The 18197-nt window shown below is 38.1% G+C and overlaps 1 protein-coding gene across 1 annotated transcript in view; it reads right to left on the minus strand.

The window, feature by feature from the left end:
• The window catches only part of LOC119830488 (protein crumbs), a 62198-nt gene that overhangs the window by 31898 nt on the left and 12103 nt on the right, over nucleotides 1-18197 (minus strand). The window contains exons 2-11 of the mRNA XM_038353533.1: nucleotides 12893-13054; nucleotides 8057-8268; nucleotides 7340-7529; nucleotides 6150-6246; nucleotides 5259-5410; nucleotides 4645-4764; nucleotides 3632-3754; nucleotides 2536-2678; nucleotides 1732-2008; nucleotides 495-566 (exon numbers count right to left, since the gene is read on the minus strand). Coding sequence (XP_038209461.1) covers nucleotides 495-566; nucleotides 1732-2008; nucleotides 2536-2678; nucleotides 3632-3754; nucleotides 4645-4764; nucleotides 5259-5410; nucleotides 6150-6246; nucleotides 7340-7529; nucleotides 8057-8268; nucleotides 12893-13054 — 1548 coding nt within the window. The remainder of the gene's footprint in view (nucleotides 1-494; nucleotides 567-1731; nucleotides 2009-2535; nucleotides 2679-3631; nucleotides 3755-4644; nucleotides 4765-5258; nucleotides 5411-6149; nucleotides 6247-7339; nucleotides 7530-8056; nucleotides 8269-12892; nucleotides 13055-18197) is intronic.

Here is an 18197-nt window from a genome sequence, read left to right on the forward strand (position 1 = left end):
GGTAAAGACGGAGCGTGCGGGACATAAATTGCTTTTCCATTACATTTAGATATATTTATAGTTATTGTGTTGTGTGTAATAGTTTAAACAATAAGCAGGGGTGAGGACTTCTTGCTTGCTTTTCCAATTTTTTTGGTCATATGGACAGCATACACTACTCGAAACTTATTATATAATCTTATTAGAATATTTTAATCAATCTATCACATTGAATGCGTTGTCGGAAATTCTTTATTAATAAATAAATAAATTATGTGTAGCATCTGCCATCCCGAACGTGGCCAGCATGGTGGATTATGGCCTGAATCCACATAGGAGGCCTATGTCCCAAAAGTGGGAACATGTGTGGGCTGATGATTATGTTGATGATGACATGACAATTTTAACCGACGTTCACAAAAACGAAGGAGATTTTCGATTCGATTATTAATGTTTTTTGTTTTCTTTCTGGATACATGCTAGGGGTTTTCAGTCGATCGGCGATCTTCACTTACCGAAGTATCCAACATCACAGACACACAGCACTTGTTTGGTGACAACCATCCCGGCCACCATACCCGTCACACCTGCGACAAACAAAACACATTTTATCAACGTGAAACTTGAGAAATTTTGAAAGAATAGAAAAAATTTGATCACGAGGCAGGATTCGAACCTGCGTATCTTGCCTAACCGTAGCAACGCCTAGCCTCTCGGCCACCCGTGATCCTGCCACAGTAATCGAATTTCTTCTACTCTTTCGGTTTCATGTGCCTAAGGGGCACCCCACGCCATCTATTGAGATGATTAAGAACCATCACAACCAATACGAAACATTATTTCAATGATTACAATATTGTATCGATGGAACGCGGCCTTTGTTAAATTTAATTTTTAGTTTTATAGCATTGAAATGCCTTATAAATGAGAAATTTTGAAAGAATAGAAAAAATTTGATCACGAGGCAGGATTCGATTACTGTGGCAGGATCACGGGTGGCCGAGAGGCTAGGCGTTGCTACGGTTAGGCAAGATACGCAGGTTCGAATCCTGCCTCGTGATCAAATTTTTTCTATTCTTTCAAAATTTCTTATTTATAAAGCATTTCAATGCTATAAAACTAAAAATTAAACGTGAAACTTATTTCGAGTTATAATATTTATAAACTTTATATTATTTGAAAGAAAATAAAACAAGGCCCTAATCAAGTTCCTGTTGCTTTACGTAGCGGATAATATAAACAGTGGTACACCAGTACTATACAGATATCACATACAGGAAAAGTTTGTGAATATGTTACATTGTACTCTACTCTCTGGTTCTACGGAATGAAATTTTTCAATTTTAAATTGGAAATTGGAAAAAAATAAGTGAGAGTTCATTACAAAATTAACTATGATGTAAGCGACGTTCAAGTTGACTGTGTGTGCGTGTAAAGTGCGTGCGTACACGCCGACCCACCCGTACATTCAAACGGGCGGCGGCCGATTTATATTTGACTGATAATTATTTGATATGATTATTTTATGTACCAAGCTATACATGTTTTTATCTGAATTTGGCCAGCATTTGACCATCCGACAAGCGTGGTCCAGGAAGAAGCAATAAATGTCTATTTATACTCCTTTTGGACACATCCACACTTTAATTTTTACGAAAAACGGAAGCTGCAGGATTGTTCCAATCCTGGCTGGTGTGAGAAACGAAGCGATTCGTTTAGTGCCTATGTGACATGTAGTATGCAGTCACGTACCCTGCCTGCAGTGGGAGCGCGGCGGGCACGCCATGTCGGCGCAGGCGCCGGCGGTGGGCGCGGCGGGCGCGGGCGGGGCGGGCAGCGGCGCGGGGGGCGACGCGGGGCCGGCGGGGGCGCCGGGCGCGGCGGGGGCGCCGGGCGCGGCGGGCGCGGCGGGCGCCACGCACAGCGGCGGCGCGAGCCCGCGCGCGCACACGCAGCGGAAGCCGGCGCCGTTGTTCTCCTCCACGCACGCGCCGCCCACGCCGCACGGCCCGGACGCGCACGCGGACATCTGCAACGTTACGTGCGTGTCACAATACAACAACGACACACTTCCTATCTATATGAATAAAAATATGTAAAGCGAAAAACTCGAGGACGGAATTTTTTTAAGTTTTTGTTAAGGTACAATGGAGAGAAAATACTTATCACGGGTAACAGTAGCTGTGGCAGACAGGTAGACTTAAAATATTTTTAACATACACTACTACTTATGTAATAAATGTGACAGGTTATTTAAGTTTGACTGCTTTGCAAGTCATAACCAATCGCTAGGTTATAATGGTATAATTTTTGTATCTGTATTAAGATGAGCTAGCTTTACGCTAAAGATCTCGGGCACCAGTCTCTAACAAATGAAAGCAATAAGCAATAGATATAACAATACATTGTGCTGATAACTATTAATGATGAGAAAATTAATAAATAAATTATTTTTAAAAATCACTGCTCATTTTTATAAATTCAGATAGATGGCGCAACTGTCACTTGGAATAACTCAAAGTGACATAACAACAGAGACGGCGGCACTGTGCCCACCTTGTGGCAGCGCTCGCCCGTGTAGCCGGGCAGGCAGGCGCACACGTAGCCGCCGTACGTGTCGTAGCAGACGCCGTGCGCGCACGCCGCGCGCTCCTCCTCGCACTCGTTGATGTTCGTCTCGCAGCGGGCGCCCGTGTAGCCTGAGGTGTAGCGTATCTTTTATAAGCTTTTTAACCGACTTCGAAAAATGGGGGAGAGCACTATGTCGTCGGTTTGTTTTTTTTTTTATTTGTTACTTCTTAATATATTATGCGTTATAATGCGTCAACCATCTCTTGAAAGGCGCAGGCAGAGGGGAAGTCTTATCGAAACATACAAAATACTTAGTGGGTATTATAATGTACCCGGGATTGACAGTTTGTACACTCTGAATGAAAACAAAGATTTGTGTGTTGTCACAGAGTGGAATAGGCTACCCGAGAGTGTAATAGTGGCACCCACGTTGAATAGTTTTAAAAATAAATTGGATGAACTAAATGTTGTCTTCAAATCATAAAATACACACGCATCAGCTATTTAGCTGCTAGTGTGCTTAAATAAAATAATAATAATAATAATAACCGATTTTTATCATTCAATTTTTTTTAAATGCACCGGTCTGGCATAAAGTCGCATGAAGACAAGATAGTCAGAACTAGACCTATACATATACTATATATTAGGTTAGGTTAGGGGGTACATTAAAGGGGTTCAGTTTTTTGTTAAAAAAATTATTATTTTGTACAGACATTGAGTATTTTTCTAACACAACGTGAAGATGTTACGGTATGATGTTAACAGTACCTTAACTATTTCGTCTTTATTCAATACATAAATTTATAAAGTACTAGCTAGCCGTTGCCCGCTACTTCGCCCACGTCGACAACTTTCAACTGTCCAACTATCAGGGTTTTCGAGATACAGCCAAGTGACAGACGAATGGACAGACACAGGGATAGCGACAGCGTTTTAAGCGGACGTCTATAACTACCTTAATTTCCATATTCTAACAAAAAATTTTCATCTCATATACAAATTTGTGACAGCCCTAGATGCGTTTAGTGCAGCCCTATCAGTAAATTAGTTATTGGCTAAAATTAGTGACTCGACTTACCAGTGTTAGTACAGTCGCAGGTGTAGTTGTTAACAGCGTCGACACACCTGCCCCCGTTGAGGCACGCGGCGCCGGCCACCGCGCACTCGTCTATGTCCGTTTCGCAGTTGCGACCGGTAAAGCCTGACGGATCAAAGAGATAAGGCGTTGTCTATGGTATCTTTCTAATCGACAATTTTTTTAAAGGTCACTTGTCATCTATTTAAGAGATGTTACCGTACCATTTATGTATACTGAATATGTCGTGATTAGTATTTTTTTTTTCTACGTCCGTCAATCACTTAAAACCCATTGGACAGATTTTGACAAAATTTTATGGTTTAGTTCAACATGAAAGTTACATTTAATGGACCTTTATTTAATACACACATGTAAACGGAGGATAAATAAAATAAATTCGCAGGTATATCATTCAGCGATGTCATTAGATAGGTGTCTAAAAATTTAATAGAGTTTTCTAAATAGGTTTTTTGTTTAAACAACTAATTGACGAGATATACGCCTATAAAATCGTAATTTTTATACCGCCTCCTCTTCGATAACATACAACGCATCAATACAACGATCTAAGTTGAACATACAGGGATTCAATATCGGGCTCGAAGGACCAAGAAATCTAGGGATGCGTTCTGAAATCCTAGAAATAGCATCTTGCGCCAACGGTAGCACCTATAAAATAACAATTGGGGAGTTTCTTTGCGTGTTCGTGACAAGAAGACATGTCAAACCGTTCGAGTGACGGACGAACATAACACGCGTCATGAGTCAACTGACTGATGGCATATAAAGCTGAGCCTGGACCTTTTCACAGTCATAACACACTACAGCAACCTAATTTAGATTTATCGTTATTTCTTCTTAAATTGTCGTGTGTGTGTTTATGTAATTTCTTAATTTCTTCTGTACAATGTTCAGTGTTTTGCCTTTTTTGTTTGTTGTTGTATGTGAATATATGTATATCTATGTCTATGTCCATGTGTATGTGTAACAAATGGCACGTGTTGTCGGCGCACCTGGCAGGCAGTCGCACACGTAGCCGTCGGCGGCGGGCGGCACGCTGCACGAGCCGTTGTTGCGGCACGGCCGCGCCACGCACTGCGGGTCCAGCGACTCCTCCAGCTCGCAGCGCGCGCCTGCGACACGGCAGATGCTCTCATTTAACGATAGCTGACTTAGCTGTCTGTGTGTCTCTCTTTCGGGACTTAACCAATTCGGATGAAATTTGGGATAGGGATTCTTTATTTTTGATGGGAGGAGATAGGATATAGAGCAGTTTCTATCCCTAAAATCGCACGGGAACGGGTACCATGCGCAGAGACTGTCCATCTTTTTTTTAAATTACGCACAAATAGTATAAATAAAACAATAAAAAAATCAACCTATTCTTAAATTCTTAATCATACAAAAACTAAATAATTATAGCATTTATCATGCCAAGCTAATTTTATTATTCATTTAAAATTTAACACAAATCGATTTTATCCGTCACAAATGTATACTCCCAGCACAATAAAATAATAACATCCAAAGCATACACAACACACATGACACAACACAAAACATAATGAAATTTTCTGTTGTATATGTGAAGTCACAACAGACAGGGACAGCTGCACGCGCCACTGACCGTGATAATGCGGGGGGCAGAGACAGGTATAGTCGCCTCGTGCGTCCTCGACGCAGCGGCCGCCGTGTTGGCACGGCGCGGACGCGCACGGGTCGCCCGCGTCCACCTCGCAGTTGTTGCCCGTGTAGCGCGCCGAGCAGTGGCATTCGTATCTGGGAAATAGTATTTTTTATTAGACTAACAAACACCACATACGGGTTGATCCCAGTATGAAAAATATATAGCATATAAATTAAATTGCTAGCTCTGTAATGGTACAACGAATTTCAAAAATCATAATCATAAAGGAAAGGACCGGGAAGGGTAAGAAAAAGGATATGGGCTTCCGGCATCCCCACTCACCGTACGAAATACAATAGCATGCTATTATTTCACGCCGGTTCTCTGTGGGGGTGTGGTACATGCCCGGTGCGAGCTGGTCCAATTCGTACCGAAGCGTGCTCGACTCCCACAATTTTTTATTTTTTTTTATTGAGTAATAGGGAAGCGCTTGACTACCATCTAGCCTGCTGGTAAGCGTAGATGTAGTGTAAGATGGAGCGCGCTTCCCTAGAAGGTACCTGTTCACTCTACTTTTGAAGATCCCCAGGAAGCATGTTCCAGTCCCTTGCGGAATGTAAGTAAATGTAAGTCATTATATTATAGTAAAGTCTATAGACTGGTTTCTAAAATTAAATAGTTATTTGCGATTACCAAATACCCATATCAGGTGGAACTGATGGAACCTACCATGAAGTAAGCATGACCAAAGCTAGAAAACTACTTTAGCGATCGCTTCGGATCTAATCGTCTCAACTAGAAAGTAAGGGGTTAATGATCAAGATAACGGAACGATTTCAAATGAAGTTAATGACATTGCTTAATTCTGTGTAACTTTAATTGTACACATACTTATCATGTCTCGAAATGCAGGTCCCGTGACGTAAGCAGGGCTCGTTGTAGCAGTGGTCCTTCGGCGGTATCCTGAGCACGTCTTTTCTATCTTTGCCTGCAAAACATGAGTTAAAAATTAATTTAATTACTTTTGAATACCTGTGATGTTCAGTTATAACAGAGGAATGGGTTATTGCTGTCGCTCGTGTCCTTTTTCCCACCTCTCCCAGTTCATTCCTTCTTTCCTGTAGATAAATCTTTTCTTATACCTTGCTTTAAAACGGGCAGCGCGTTCGCAAGTCCTCTGCGAATGTTCATGGGCGGTGGTGATCGCTTAACATCAAGCAAACCGAACCAGCTCAATTGCCCGCTATGACATTAAAAATAAATATAATATAATGCTTACCAAACTATCAAATGTTAAGAAGGACCTCCTTGTTAAGGTATACTTGGATGTATGTGATACTTCTTTAATATGACCAACGTTATATGAATTGTATCATCGTAACTCAGTATGTATCGTAGCAGTCTTAAAATCCTTATTAATGGTAATTCATACGTTCAAAGTATAATACTAAGAAAACCATTTAATAAAATTAAGTAACTGACTCAAGTGAATGAGAAAGAATCTCATAATATTTATTACCTAGAGATTCGCTTCTGTGAGTCTTGCGTGAGGAGTAATTGTGCGTGACATTATTTACATAACCACCACACCATATGAATAAAATAAGTGACAATAGGAGAATTTTATACTTTTGTTATTATTTATTATCCATGTACATTACATCAGGCCCATTTCCTTTTCCTTTCCCTTCCCGATCCATTCTTTCTTTCCAGTCATCAATCATTTCCTTGTCCCTTAAAAGCGGGCAGGGCATTCGCAGAGGTCTGAGCCTCTGCGAATGTCCATGGGCGGTGGTGATCGCTTACCATCAGGCAAACCACCAGCTCTGTTGTCCACTATGACATAAAAAGGCACAGACTACTGTTCACACTCAGGAGTACCTTTACCTTTTCCTCATCCTTCATAATTCCTTCTTTCCAGTCGCCAATCCTTTCCTTACCCTTACTCCTTAATAAATGAGACGCAATCGTTCGAGACAAAGAGAAGAGAGAATGTACACGAGCGGTGGTGATCGCTTACCATCAGGCGAACCACCAGCTAAGCTGCCCCTGCCCGTTTGCTGACATAAAAAATAACTCACACTCGTCAGTAGTCAGCGGGCAGTGCCCGAAGCGCACATTCGTCTGCAGCATGTACGCCGCGTGGAACTCGAGCTGCGGCCCCTCGTGCAGGCAGCCGCTGAACACGTTGCCGACGAGCACCACCGCGCCGCCCGCTTCCAGCGCGCCGGGGGAGAGGAGCTCGCCGTTCCATGTCACGTTGGATATTACCTGAAAAAGCGTTACAGTCCGTCCTATCTATCCATTGCTTCGCTTACTAAATTTAAACAGATTTATCCTACTTTTATTTCAATATTCCATCGATAGATTTTAGACATTCCGTCTATCTATCGTTAGGAGGTCGAATAGGCTGTCAGATGTTATACGCTGATACAAATCCCCCAAAGTGTATTTGTTATAAGTTAAATCGTGGAAGAAAGCAAGGATTATATTAATTTCTAATGATAAATTATTGCATTATCAGTTATCACCGATCCTTTATAAGTTTGAATAAATCTGGCCATTTGAAATGGATAAAAATCGAGTCAAAAAGAGACCGACTCTTTTTGACTCGATTTTTCACATACAGACAAACAGGTAAAGCTAAAGCGTGTTAAAATAATGAATAAATTTAAACTAAATTTCAATTTTCTTTCATAGTCTATAACGTTTTGCAATCATTTTGGAAACCTCATAACTAATTAATTTTAATGAAAATAGCAATTTAACCACTTATACGTCTATGAGCGAAGCATTACCTGTGTCTCCTTATCGACCTCCAGCAGCAAGGACGGCGGGCTGGGCCGATACCGCAACGCGACCCAGTGCCACACGTTGTCGAGGGTCTCCTTCATCAGCCCCACCTCCCGATGCGGCTGGCCGGGCCTCGCCCACGACACCACCACCTGCTCGTACAGGGCTGTCACGTGCAGCGTGTAACCCTCGAACCGCTGGGAGAATAGCTCGCCGCCTGGGATATCGATAAGTTACACATTTTACTTATACGATTGTGGGGTGTGTTATTATTTTTATTACTTATACGATTATAATTTCCTGAAACTTTTTGTTCAAATGAATAATTTACGATATACGCATCTTCAGTCGTATAAAATATCATTCAAGGTCGCACCTACACGCGAACGAAGCCACGGGCGGAAAGCTAGTAACAATAACTTTAAGTTTTTTTTTTTTTTTTTTTTAATAACAATAAAGTCTTTATTAAAACTGTGAAATAATACAATTATATTGGTAGAAACTAAAGCCTGTGTTAGTAAAAACTGTGTTACAGGCTTTAGAATCCCTCACATTTTTGTAAATTACAGTTTCTTACAGTTTTTTTTTTTTTTTTTTTTTTTTTTTTTTTTTTCAATTAAGTATTTTAAAATTAAAAAAAAGTGCATACATGTGTGTGTGGGTGTGTGTATGTGTGTGTTTGTGTGTGTGTGCGTGTGTGTGTGTGGGAGTGTGTGTGTGTGTGTGGGTTAAGATAATAAAAAATAAAAAAATCGTTTATATGTGTATACGCAATAAGTCCTCTATGGCTTCGTAGTCTAACTGTTTAAGAATATTTGATAGATTTTCTTTAAATTTGTAATTAGAATATTTTTTTACTTGTTTGAGATTATTACCAAATAAGCTATTATATATCTTTGGAGAAAAGAAATCTGCACATCTATTCCCATACACAGTATTAAACTTTGGAACAGGAATCCGCTCTAATCGTTTATCACATTCCGAAAGGGTTGGTACAACTTGTTGATGAAATTTGCAAAGGCATCGATGTAAAAACATTTTTCTCACTGATAAAACCTCACACTGTTGGTATAGATAAGTTGTAGAGTGCCTGAACGGTAAGCGATACATGACCTTAAGTATGGTGCGCTGTGAACGTTCCACTTGTATAAGGTTGCATTTTGGTGGACAGTTGCAGAGTTTGTTTGATTGTTAAAATACTCTGTCTCTGGAATTGTTAGACCAATATCAAATTATATTCACCGTAAGATGATATCCGAGTCCTATATGCTGCATATTTCGTACTACATAATCCCCAAATGCCATATGCTGTATATTGTACACCACGGGGAAAGCCGGGCCGGACGGATAGTTGTGATTTAAGGACCCTGATCACATTGACAAACAGAGTGAAGAAGCATATGTTTAAAGTGGAAATTATCGTGATAAGAAAGCAACGCGCTGTCTCCCAAAGCAAACCCTAAATTACTTTATCCGAATCCCATAGCATAGCTTCATAAATTGGTTAAGAAGTAGCAACCCACAGTGTTAAAAACGAGTAACAAATTATAATGCTTTTTGTCCGCCCCAAAGCGACGTCGTGCATCAACTTAATGCGCAGCCGCCGACCGACCACTTTTTACCGACGCATCTGGGCTTCTCCGAACTCATTGCGACTGGTAATCTTGATGACCGTTTTAGTCCATTCGGATTTCACAAACTGCTCGCTTCATTCTACGTGTGAGGAATGTGGATCAAGTATTTTGAAAGAAAGAAAGAAAACAAGCTTTATTGCCACATAAAAAAAAAACACAAATCCATGGAAAAAGTAATATAAATAACAAAATTAAAACTAATATAAATTAAAATTAACATAAAAAAATTAACATGGCAATCGGGACAGACTCAGCCATGCTGACGGGCTTTAACCCCCGAACAGCGCTGATTTTCAGTCTGCCCACGTGTTTTGTTCGAGGTTCTTATATATTTATCGAGGTACCAACCATATCATATAAATGCACAGTAAATATTAATTAAACAGATAGTTATAAATAAAATTTTTATAATAAAAAATAAAATATAAATAAGTGTTTAATCAAATATATAATAATAAATATATAAAATAAATAAAATAAACAACATATACATTTGACATAAATAAAAAAATAATAATTGCTTTATAAATGTGTCGATTCTGCTTTTTGTTTGTTCAGAAGTATCATTTTGTATTTGTACTTGAACGATACATTTATAGATAGGTGACGCTACGGTGGTAAAGTGAGTAGGCTATCCATTTATTTAATTGTTTGCTGTACTGCTGAAAAAGACATTGTTAGCACTAAGGTTCAAGATAGCCCTTCCATCTAGAAGCTACGATACAAAGCAGTGGTAGCTCATAGTTTTATTTAGACCGTATTAAATATAATCGAACAATCACTACCTAGTAATTAACATTACTCTCGCTAACTCTTTTAATGAAAAGATCAGTCTATGTGTATCTAGATTTTAATTAAAATTTTTTCCCACCAAAAGATTGAGAAATTATACACGTATGAACAATCTGGGAGCACGCAGTAAGCCCCCTTCCCTTCCCTACTAGTCGAGAAAATTAGGCACAACCTTCATCCTTTTCTACAAGCCCTTCACGCCTTTAACGTAACGTATACGTAAACTAAGGGTATACTCAAATTATATTTATCTCTTTAAAACGTGGCATTATCCACTTTCGAGGTTTTAATTCGCTTCTAAATTTCAAAATCACCATCTATATAGTAAACTATACACTATCGACGATAAACAAAATAATCAATACATTCCAAATAACGCCAAATTCCGAATATGGACCGGTCATCGACACGACCGTGATCGCCGGTCGATAATGACGTAACGTCATATCAATAGCAGAGTCGCTCGTCCGCACTCCGCACAGCACGCTATCGTTGTGAGCGACGCGAACTGCGATTTTAATAAAGCTCAACTTTATTTAACTATTAGGAAATTTAGAACATAATCTACACTAATATTATAAAGAGGAAACTATCATATTTATGTTCGTTTGTAACGTTTTCACGCAAATACCCATGGACCGATTTCTAAAATTCTTTCACCGTTATATTATAAGTCAAATCTTGGTGTGGAACTGTAATAAAATACACACAGAAGAACATAGAACCTCCTCCTTTCGTTTTTGGAAGTCAATTAAAAGGACAAAATTGATAAGACGCGCAACGACACCGTGGCGAAAACTACCAATATAATCCTTTACCAATTAACGTACGAACACATACCTGTAAATAAATAAGATCGATATGAGACGATACTTGTATAGTTTCACCGCTTGACCGCTCCGCCCGTGGCGGCGTGGCGGAACCGCGGCGGCCGGTGGCCTGCGCGCAGCTCCACGCGGTCAGAATATAAACGTCCAATTTAGCGGACATCGGACACAAAAATTGGATAGTTGGCAACGATTTATGTCATAATAATATCGATAAGTTAGAATTACTTCTACCAAATACCACCTTCGCCCCGTGACGTTATTAAGATTGAGAAACGTGTGTCTTTTTTCTGATCGTTCTATTGAAACCATATTGCGATAAAAGTAGACTATAATACCAAGGTTTGTGTGTACAGAATGGATTCATTTCTTTAGTTTAGATTCATTCATTTAGTTAGTTTTCAATTCTCAATAGTGGTAAACCAATAATAGACTGAACATGTTTAAATATATGAGAACTTCAGTCTGCGACTTTATTCCTAACAAATTGGATACCGTCAAGGTCTCGGGAAGTTTTTTAAGTACAAATAAAAATGGACAAGTTGTTTACGGACAGTGCTCTCGTAATTGCGAAGATCCACCACCATTCAATGCCGTTTTTATTTTTTTTATATTTATGGCAGAACAAATAAGGTATTTCGTACCTTTATCGATATAATATGAGCCCTAATAACAGCATCATTAAGCTGAACATAATATGTAACCAACAAAAAGTTACTGAAAGAAGCGACGTTTCAGCCGACGATAACAAGATTCCAACGCCTTAATAACCAACCGAATATTGGCTAATCAAACCTCATTTTCGATAATCAAGCGACATCATTAAGTATGTTACATCTGCAACAACATTCGTGCGATTATTTCGTGCTGTCTCAATGTGGGAGCACAAAAACCAAATTGTCCACATAACCGGTCACGTATGACGTGATCGCTCACTAAACAAACACTAACAATGAGTGTGAGGAAACCATAATAATCAATCGCTACGCATCAATTGCTTATTGACTATAAAACTTTTTATGAGATGGACCAAGTCAGACTGCAATGAAATGCATCGATACCTTCACATGCTGACAGAAAAAAAAAAACTGTTACTAAAAAGCCTAATAATTTCGTAATAACACGTACTATTAAAGCGATGTTAGGTACATAAAATTGTTTAATGTCACTTGACCCACGTGCTTCGTTATGTACGGGTATCGGATAACCGACATATTATATAATCCCATCTGTAGTCAGGCAGATATAATATGATCAATATACGTATCATGATCATATATGAATCAAAAGACACTGTACCTATTGTGCATTTATACGGTACGAATGTTCGCGTAATATAAAAACACCGGTGAGTCAATAAGACACGGTTTAACCTGTGAGATTTTCAACACAATTTCCTTGATGCTCGGTTCCTGGGTTAATACGGTCCAATTAATTCTAAGATCAGCCTAATTCAAGTAAATAAAAGCTTTATAATACCAGTGTTAAAAATGGTAAATTTGAGAGACGTAGCTAAGAAGCGAGCATCCCACATAAAACGCCGTTCAAAACACCTCAATCAAGAGTAGGACACTGTGACGTCACTCACCAACGCAAGTGCGGTAGCTCAGCCCCACCAGCTGCTTGAGTGATATCGGTCTGGAGAGGCGGATGTACGAGCTGCCGTTGAAGTAAGCCTCTGGGTGGTCGGAGGGGCCGAGAGGGCCCGCCGCGTCGCTGTGCTGCGCGGTGAGGAGGAACACGATGCATCCTAGAAAGGGGAGGGTCATGGATCATATGGAACATGTTATGTGATAGATAATGAACAGTTAACATGGTTATAAATAAATAAAAAATCCTTTATGTCAATATGTGATTGAATTAGATACATAAGTGTGGACTGAAGGATTATATAAAAAGAAAATAATAATAGTAAAATATGTGAAATAAGTTAAAAAACACATCGTACGGAAACATTTGTATTTAAAATAACAATATTACATTAGCGGTACATATTTGTATCTAAATTTATTATTTATTATTGCTATAACATCGAATTCATCAATCATCATAAAATAGTAACCAATTTACTATCTAAAAGCCCAAATCACACCGCCTCACATCAATTCGAAATAATACAACCGCTCGCTTCATCTAACAGCGTGCGTATTACCGAGTACATACTCCACTTAATCGATACACGTTCCGAGTGAACTAATCGAATTACAATCGATTCGTCGCGAGTCATCGCAGCGCGGGCTGCACTATGACGAAAGTGCGCGAAATGGGAAAGCCAGCCGAGCATCATCATCAAATATCGCTTCATGGGAAGCGTTTTGCGATGTATTGTCAGCACGAAAGCTCGAAAACTTTCTTGGAAAGCGATGACATGCACGACATAAGACAATGCACTCTTACCGATTGTTTAGATATACATGTGCGAGTGGTTGGTTATATTAATTATACGCTGTGTGAGGCGTTAATAATCATTTTGGAGTGAAATTTAAATTTAACCTAGCTTTTATCCTGTTATATCGGAGAGCGGTAGTGAAGAAAATTTTATTTATTTATTTATTTTATTTATTACTCTTTAACAAATAATTGTACAGTAAACTTAAATATATATATATATATATATATATATATATATATATATATATATATATATATATATATATATATATATATATTAGTAACAAGTACAAAAGAATTTTATTTTAATGAAGTCAACTATCTTCAGTATCGATAAGTTCATCGTGGTGTGTAGACTTTCCTACACTTCGGTATCTATACTGATAATACAAAACTAGACAGTTTGTTTGTTATTCGACCGCTCTAATCTCAGGAAGGTACCGGTCCGATTTGTAAAATACTTTCAGTTTTATATAATCCATTAATAGAGTATAATATAACATCGTGTACGACGTGGACGAAACTCACATTTTCCGTGATAAAGCATACAGAAATCAGGATCCTTATTGACCAAAACGTTAACCATCGTCCATTCAACTTACTCTTCACTTTCCGATACTTTAAACTGTGCCGCTCCGCCAGAACAATTAGTAAAAGTAACAAACGAACGTGGTCTGCTCCCACCAGCGAAACACGTTGCGTTACAACCAGTTCTTGGGCATTCATTACACAAACAATGGCAGAAACGCAACTAATCATATAACCTAGATTTACTAGGTTGCCTAATTGAATTACGTCAGATTTATAGTAACCTTAGTAAGTAATGGTGATTGATGACTTAGTATTCTGATTAAAAAGAACTGATTGATATTGAATTTGACATTCAATTCAATCGACGAATATGTAGTTTTTTTGTCGGATTATTTAACCTGACTTTCAGGTCAAGACTTCAGCAAAATATTAATGGAATTAGCCCGGCCCGGTTGTCAAAATTTAACATCACATTAAGGTGCATACATTGAAATAATTCACATATTAAACCCTAAATGGATGATTGACACTCTAAAAATAATTCACGCAATATTTAGTTACGATGGTAACTTTAAAGGTACCACCGTACCTCCAGCGAACATTCTTAGTCTCTTAAAGACTGTCATTTCTGTATATTCAACTGGTGCAGCCCTATAAAAACAATAGTAAAACAGAGCCCTTTTTTTGCAACTTTGCAAATTGCAACGAAACCACTACGCGTCCCTACTAATAATGCTGCACTTCATTTAAATTTACTGCTTTTGATTCATGTATTTTTGTATGATAATTTTATGTTTATTTAGGCATCAGGCGAATGTTGCGGCATATTACACGCGTACCCCGAAGACGAGTCCTGCTAATCCTAATATCCTACTTATATTATAAATGCGAAAGTTTGTAAGGATGTGCGTGTGTTTGTTGCTCTTTCACGCAAAAACTACTGAACCGATTACAATGAAATTTGGTACGTAGATAGCTGGACAACTAGAATTACATATAGGCAACTTTATATCCCGATATTCCTTCGGAATATAGACGTACGCGGGTGAAACCACAGGGCGCAGCAAATTAGGCACATATACACACACACAATAAAATACACGAAGATTGATAGATTAGTAATGTATCTTTTTATATAAAATATATATCATTGGTTCTGGATTTGTTTGCTTGACTTAGCAATATAAATATTAAATAAAATATCGTAAGAACACCAAAACAATTATATTTTAAAGTTAACGGTAATGTTATTGGGTTTCATCATCAATAACTCATGAATGCACTTCCGATTAAAACGATTAAATATTTTTAAGAATAATAAACTTACCGATCGTCTAATAACTTGTAACTAAAGACGTATGAAGCGTAAAGTTTTAATCGGATTATATATATATATAATACTCCAAGCACGATTAAATTACTTTCGACGTGTCAGCAGCAGACTTAATAATATCGGAACCATATGCCTTTATTCAATTTCCACGAAGCAAAATCTTCACATGAATACAATGAGAATTATAATAGTTATTTTTTAACATAAAACAACTTAAACCGCTTTCATATTGTGAGATCTCTATTAATTTTAAATAAAACCACATGGCAGGCACCAGCTTATGCCACTACTTTAATCGAAGATCATATTTAAATCCTAAAATGTATTTTTCACTTGCTGTCCACCCACTGGTCCAAATATCCTAATATCCAAATCTGGTCTGGTCCAAATATCCCAATATCCGGTGCAATCGGTTAAGCCATGAACAAGAGAAGGACCAATAATTTGGTTCAATATAAAAATATGTTACGCCATTAGGGTTGCCACCCGTACTTTATAATAAAGTATTGTACGTTATTTCAGGTAATTGTACTCTATACTTTATGAGAACAATAAAATACACGAAGATATTTTATTTCGCATGTTTTCATATCTTTGAGATTTCGTTTCAATTCAATCACTCGTTTTTAAGAATAAAAAAAGGTTTCTAAATATAACAATAAAGAAAAATAAATTGTACTTTATTTTGTACCTTACATAGGTACCTAAATACCTCTTACCTATAATAACCAATGTAATTTAATTGCGAAAAAAAACGGTGGCAACCCTATACGCCATCTTCTGTGCTCCGAATTAAACTTGTACTTTGTATTCTGTGCCTTTACAAAATATGATAAACGCACACACTATCTTCCAAATTATATGGTTGTTATCGGCTTGTCCATTCAAAGTTTTCGCATGACTCATTTGAGACAATGCCTTCCGAGGTTTACGTCTAATGAATTATATTTAAACGTGACTGTCGATTTAAAACAATCCTTCGCTTTTGTGTCCGGTATTTTCTGTATCGCGTTAGAACAATGATAGACGGACAGTACTTAGGAATATTATCAAGAGACGCGGGATTCGAGCCCGCGTCATTCACCGTGCCGTGGCTAAACCTCTCGACCACCAGTGATCCCGTCTCAGCAACCGAATTTCTTCTATTCTTTCAATCTCATGTGTTTAAACGACGCCCAAATTAAAAAAAATATCTCTTGTCGACGTTAACGTTGTGTAATTAAAAAGTCTCTCTTCTCATTTGAATGCTACGAACAATAAATAAATGATACATATGAGTTACTAGCGGTCCACCCCGGCTTCGCCCGTGGTACATATATAGCCTATAGCCTTCCTCAATAAATGGGCTATCTAACATTGAAAGAATTTTTCAAATCGGACCCGTAGTTCCGAGATTAGTGCGTTCAAACAAACAAGTAAACTCTTCAGCTCTTAAGCTATATAAACGCAGCAGACCAAACCCGTTAACAATAATAGCATTACGATTAACTAACTTATTTATACTCCTTTAATTAAAACCAAAGCAGTTTACACAGGAATTATATAAACCCCAGCAGTACTGTGGAAATGCATTGAAATAAACGGTAAACAATAAGCCATATAAGTTATATAAATGGATTTAACTTCGATATTTATGTACGTTATGTAACTACATACAAGCTTTTCGCCCGAGGCTTCTCTCGCGTAGCCATAAACGGAGGAAGAACGATGTAGTGAAGGGACATTAGATTAGATTTGTAATGAATGGAAAAAGTAACCTATATCACTATATAGCTTCCTAACTATCTCTAGACACAAAAAACGTACATACTACGTACGTCCTATCCTACTAATATTATAAATGCGAAAGTTTGTAAGGATGTGTGTGTGTTTGTTGCTCTTTCACGCAAAGACTACTGAACCGATTGCAATGAAATTTGGTACGTAGACAGCTGGACAACTGGAATAACACAAAAGCAACTTTTTAACCCCATTTTCCTACGGGATACGCACTCACGCGGGTGAACCTAAAAAAGCTGCTGTGTTGCGACGTGAAAGAAAGAAAAACAAGGGTTGCAATCCAAGCTAATAAACTAAAATTATACTCATTAATATACTAACCGAAATTATAAATCCTATCATTATGTGGACTCGTATTATACAGAGGAAAATTATATTTATTATTAATTAATATTGTATTTTTGTTTGTAACGTACGCAAAAACCATTGGGCGTTGTTCAAAGTTCTGTCACAATTAGAAAGCTGCAACTTCAATGAGTGTCATAGGCTTTGCATGTACCACGGGCGAAGCCGGAGCGAACAGCTAGTATTATTTTATAACACGTCTCCCATGCCTAATAAATGAAAATACATAACTATAGTATAAATTGCTCTTTAGAAAATCAAAGATATGACTCTTTGGCACGAATTGTTAATCTCTCCTCTTTTTTTGAAGTCGGTTGATAAATTGTTTATACCTACAGTGTTAAAAGATGACTAGACAAGGCTACCTTGCCCAAGCACGTACAGCCACAGCTGATTCCATGATCACGTATTTGTTTCCTGTTCCTACAACAACGCTAGTTTGTTTATAGCAAATCAAATATAATATAAAAATATTATATTATTTCTATTTACCACAAAGTATAGAAGTAAAATA

Source organism: Zerene cesonia, chromosome 11, assembly GCF_012273895.1.
Source record: "Zerene cesonia ecotype Mississippi chromosome 11, Zerene_cesonia_1.1, whole genome shotgun sequence".
NCBI classification, from domain to species: Eukaryota; Metazoa; Arthropoda; class Insecta; order Lepidoptera; family Pieridae; genus Zerene; species Zerene cesonia.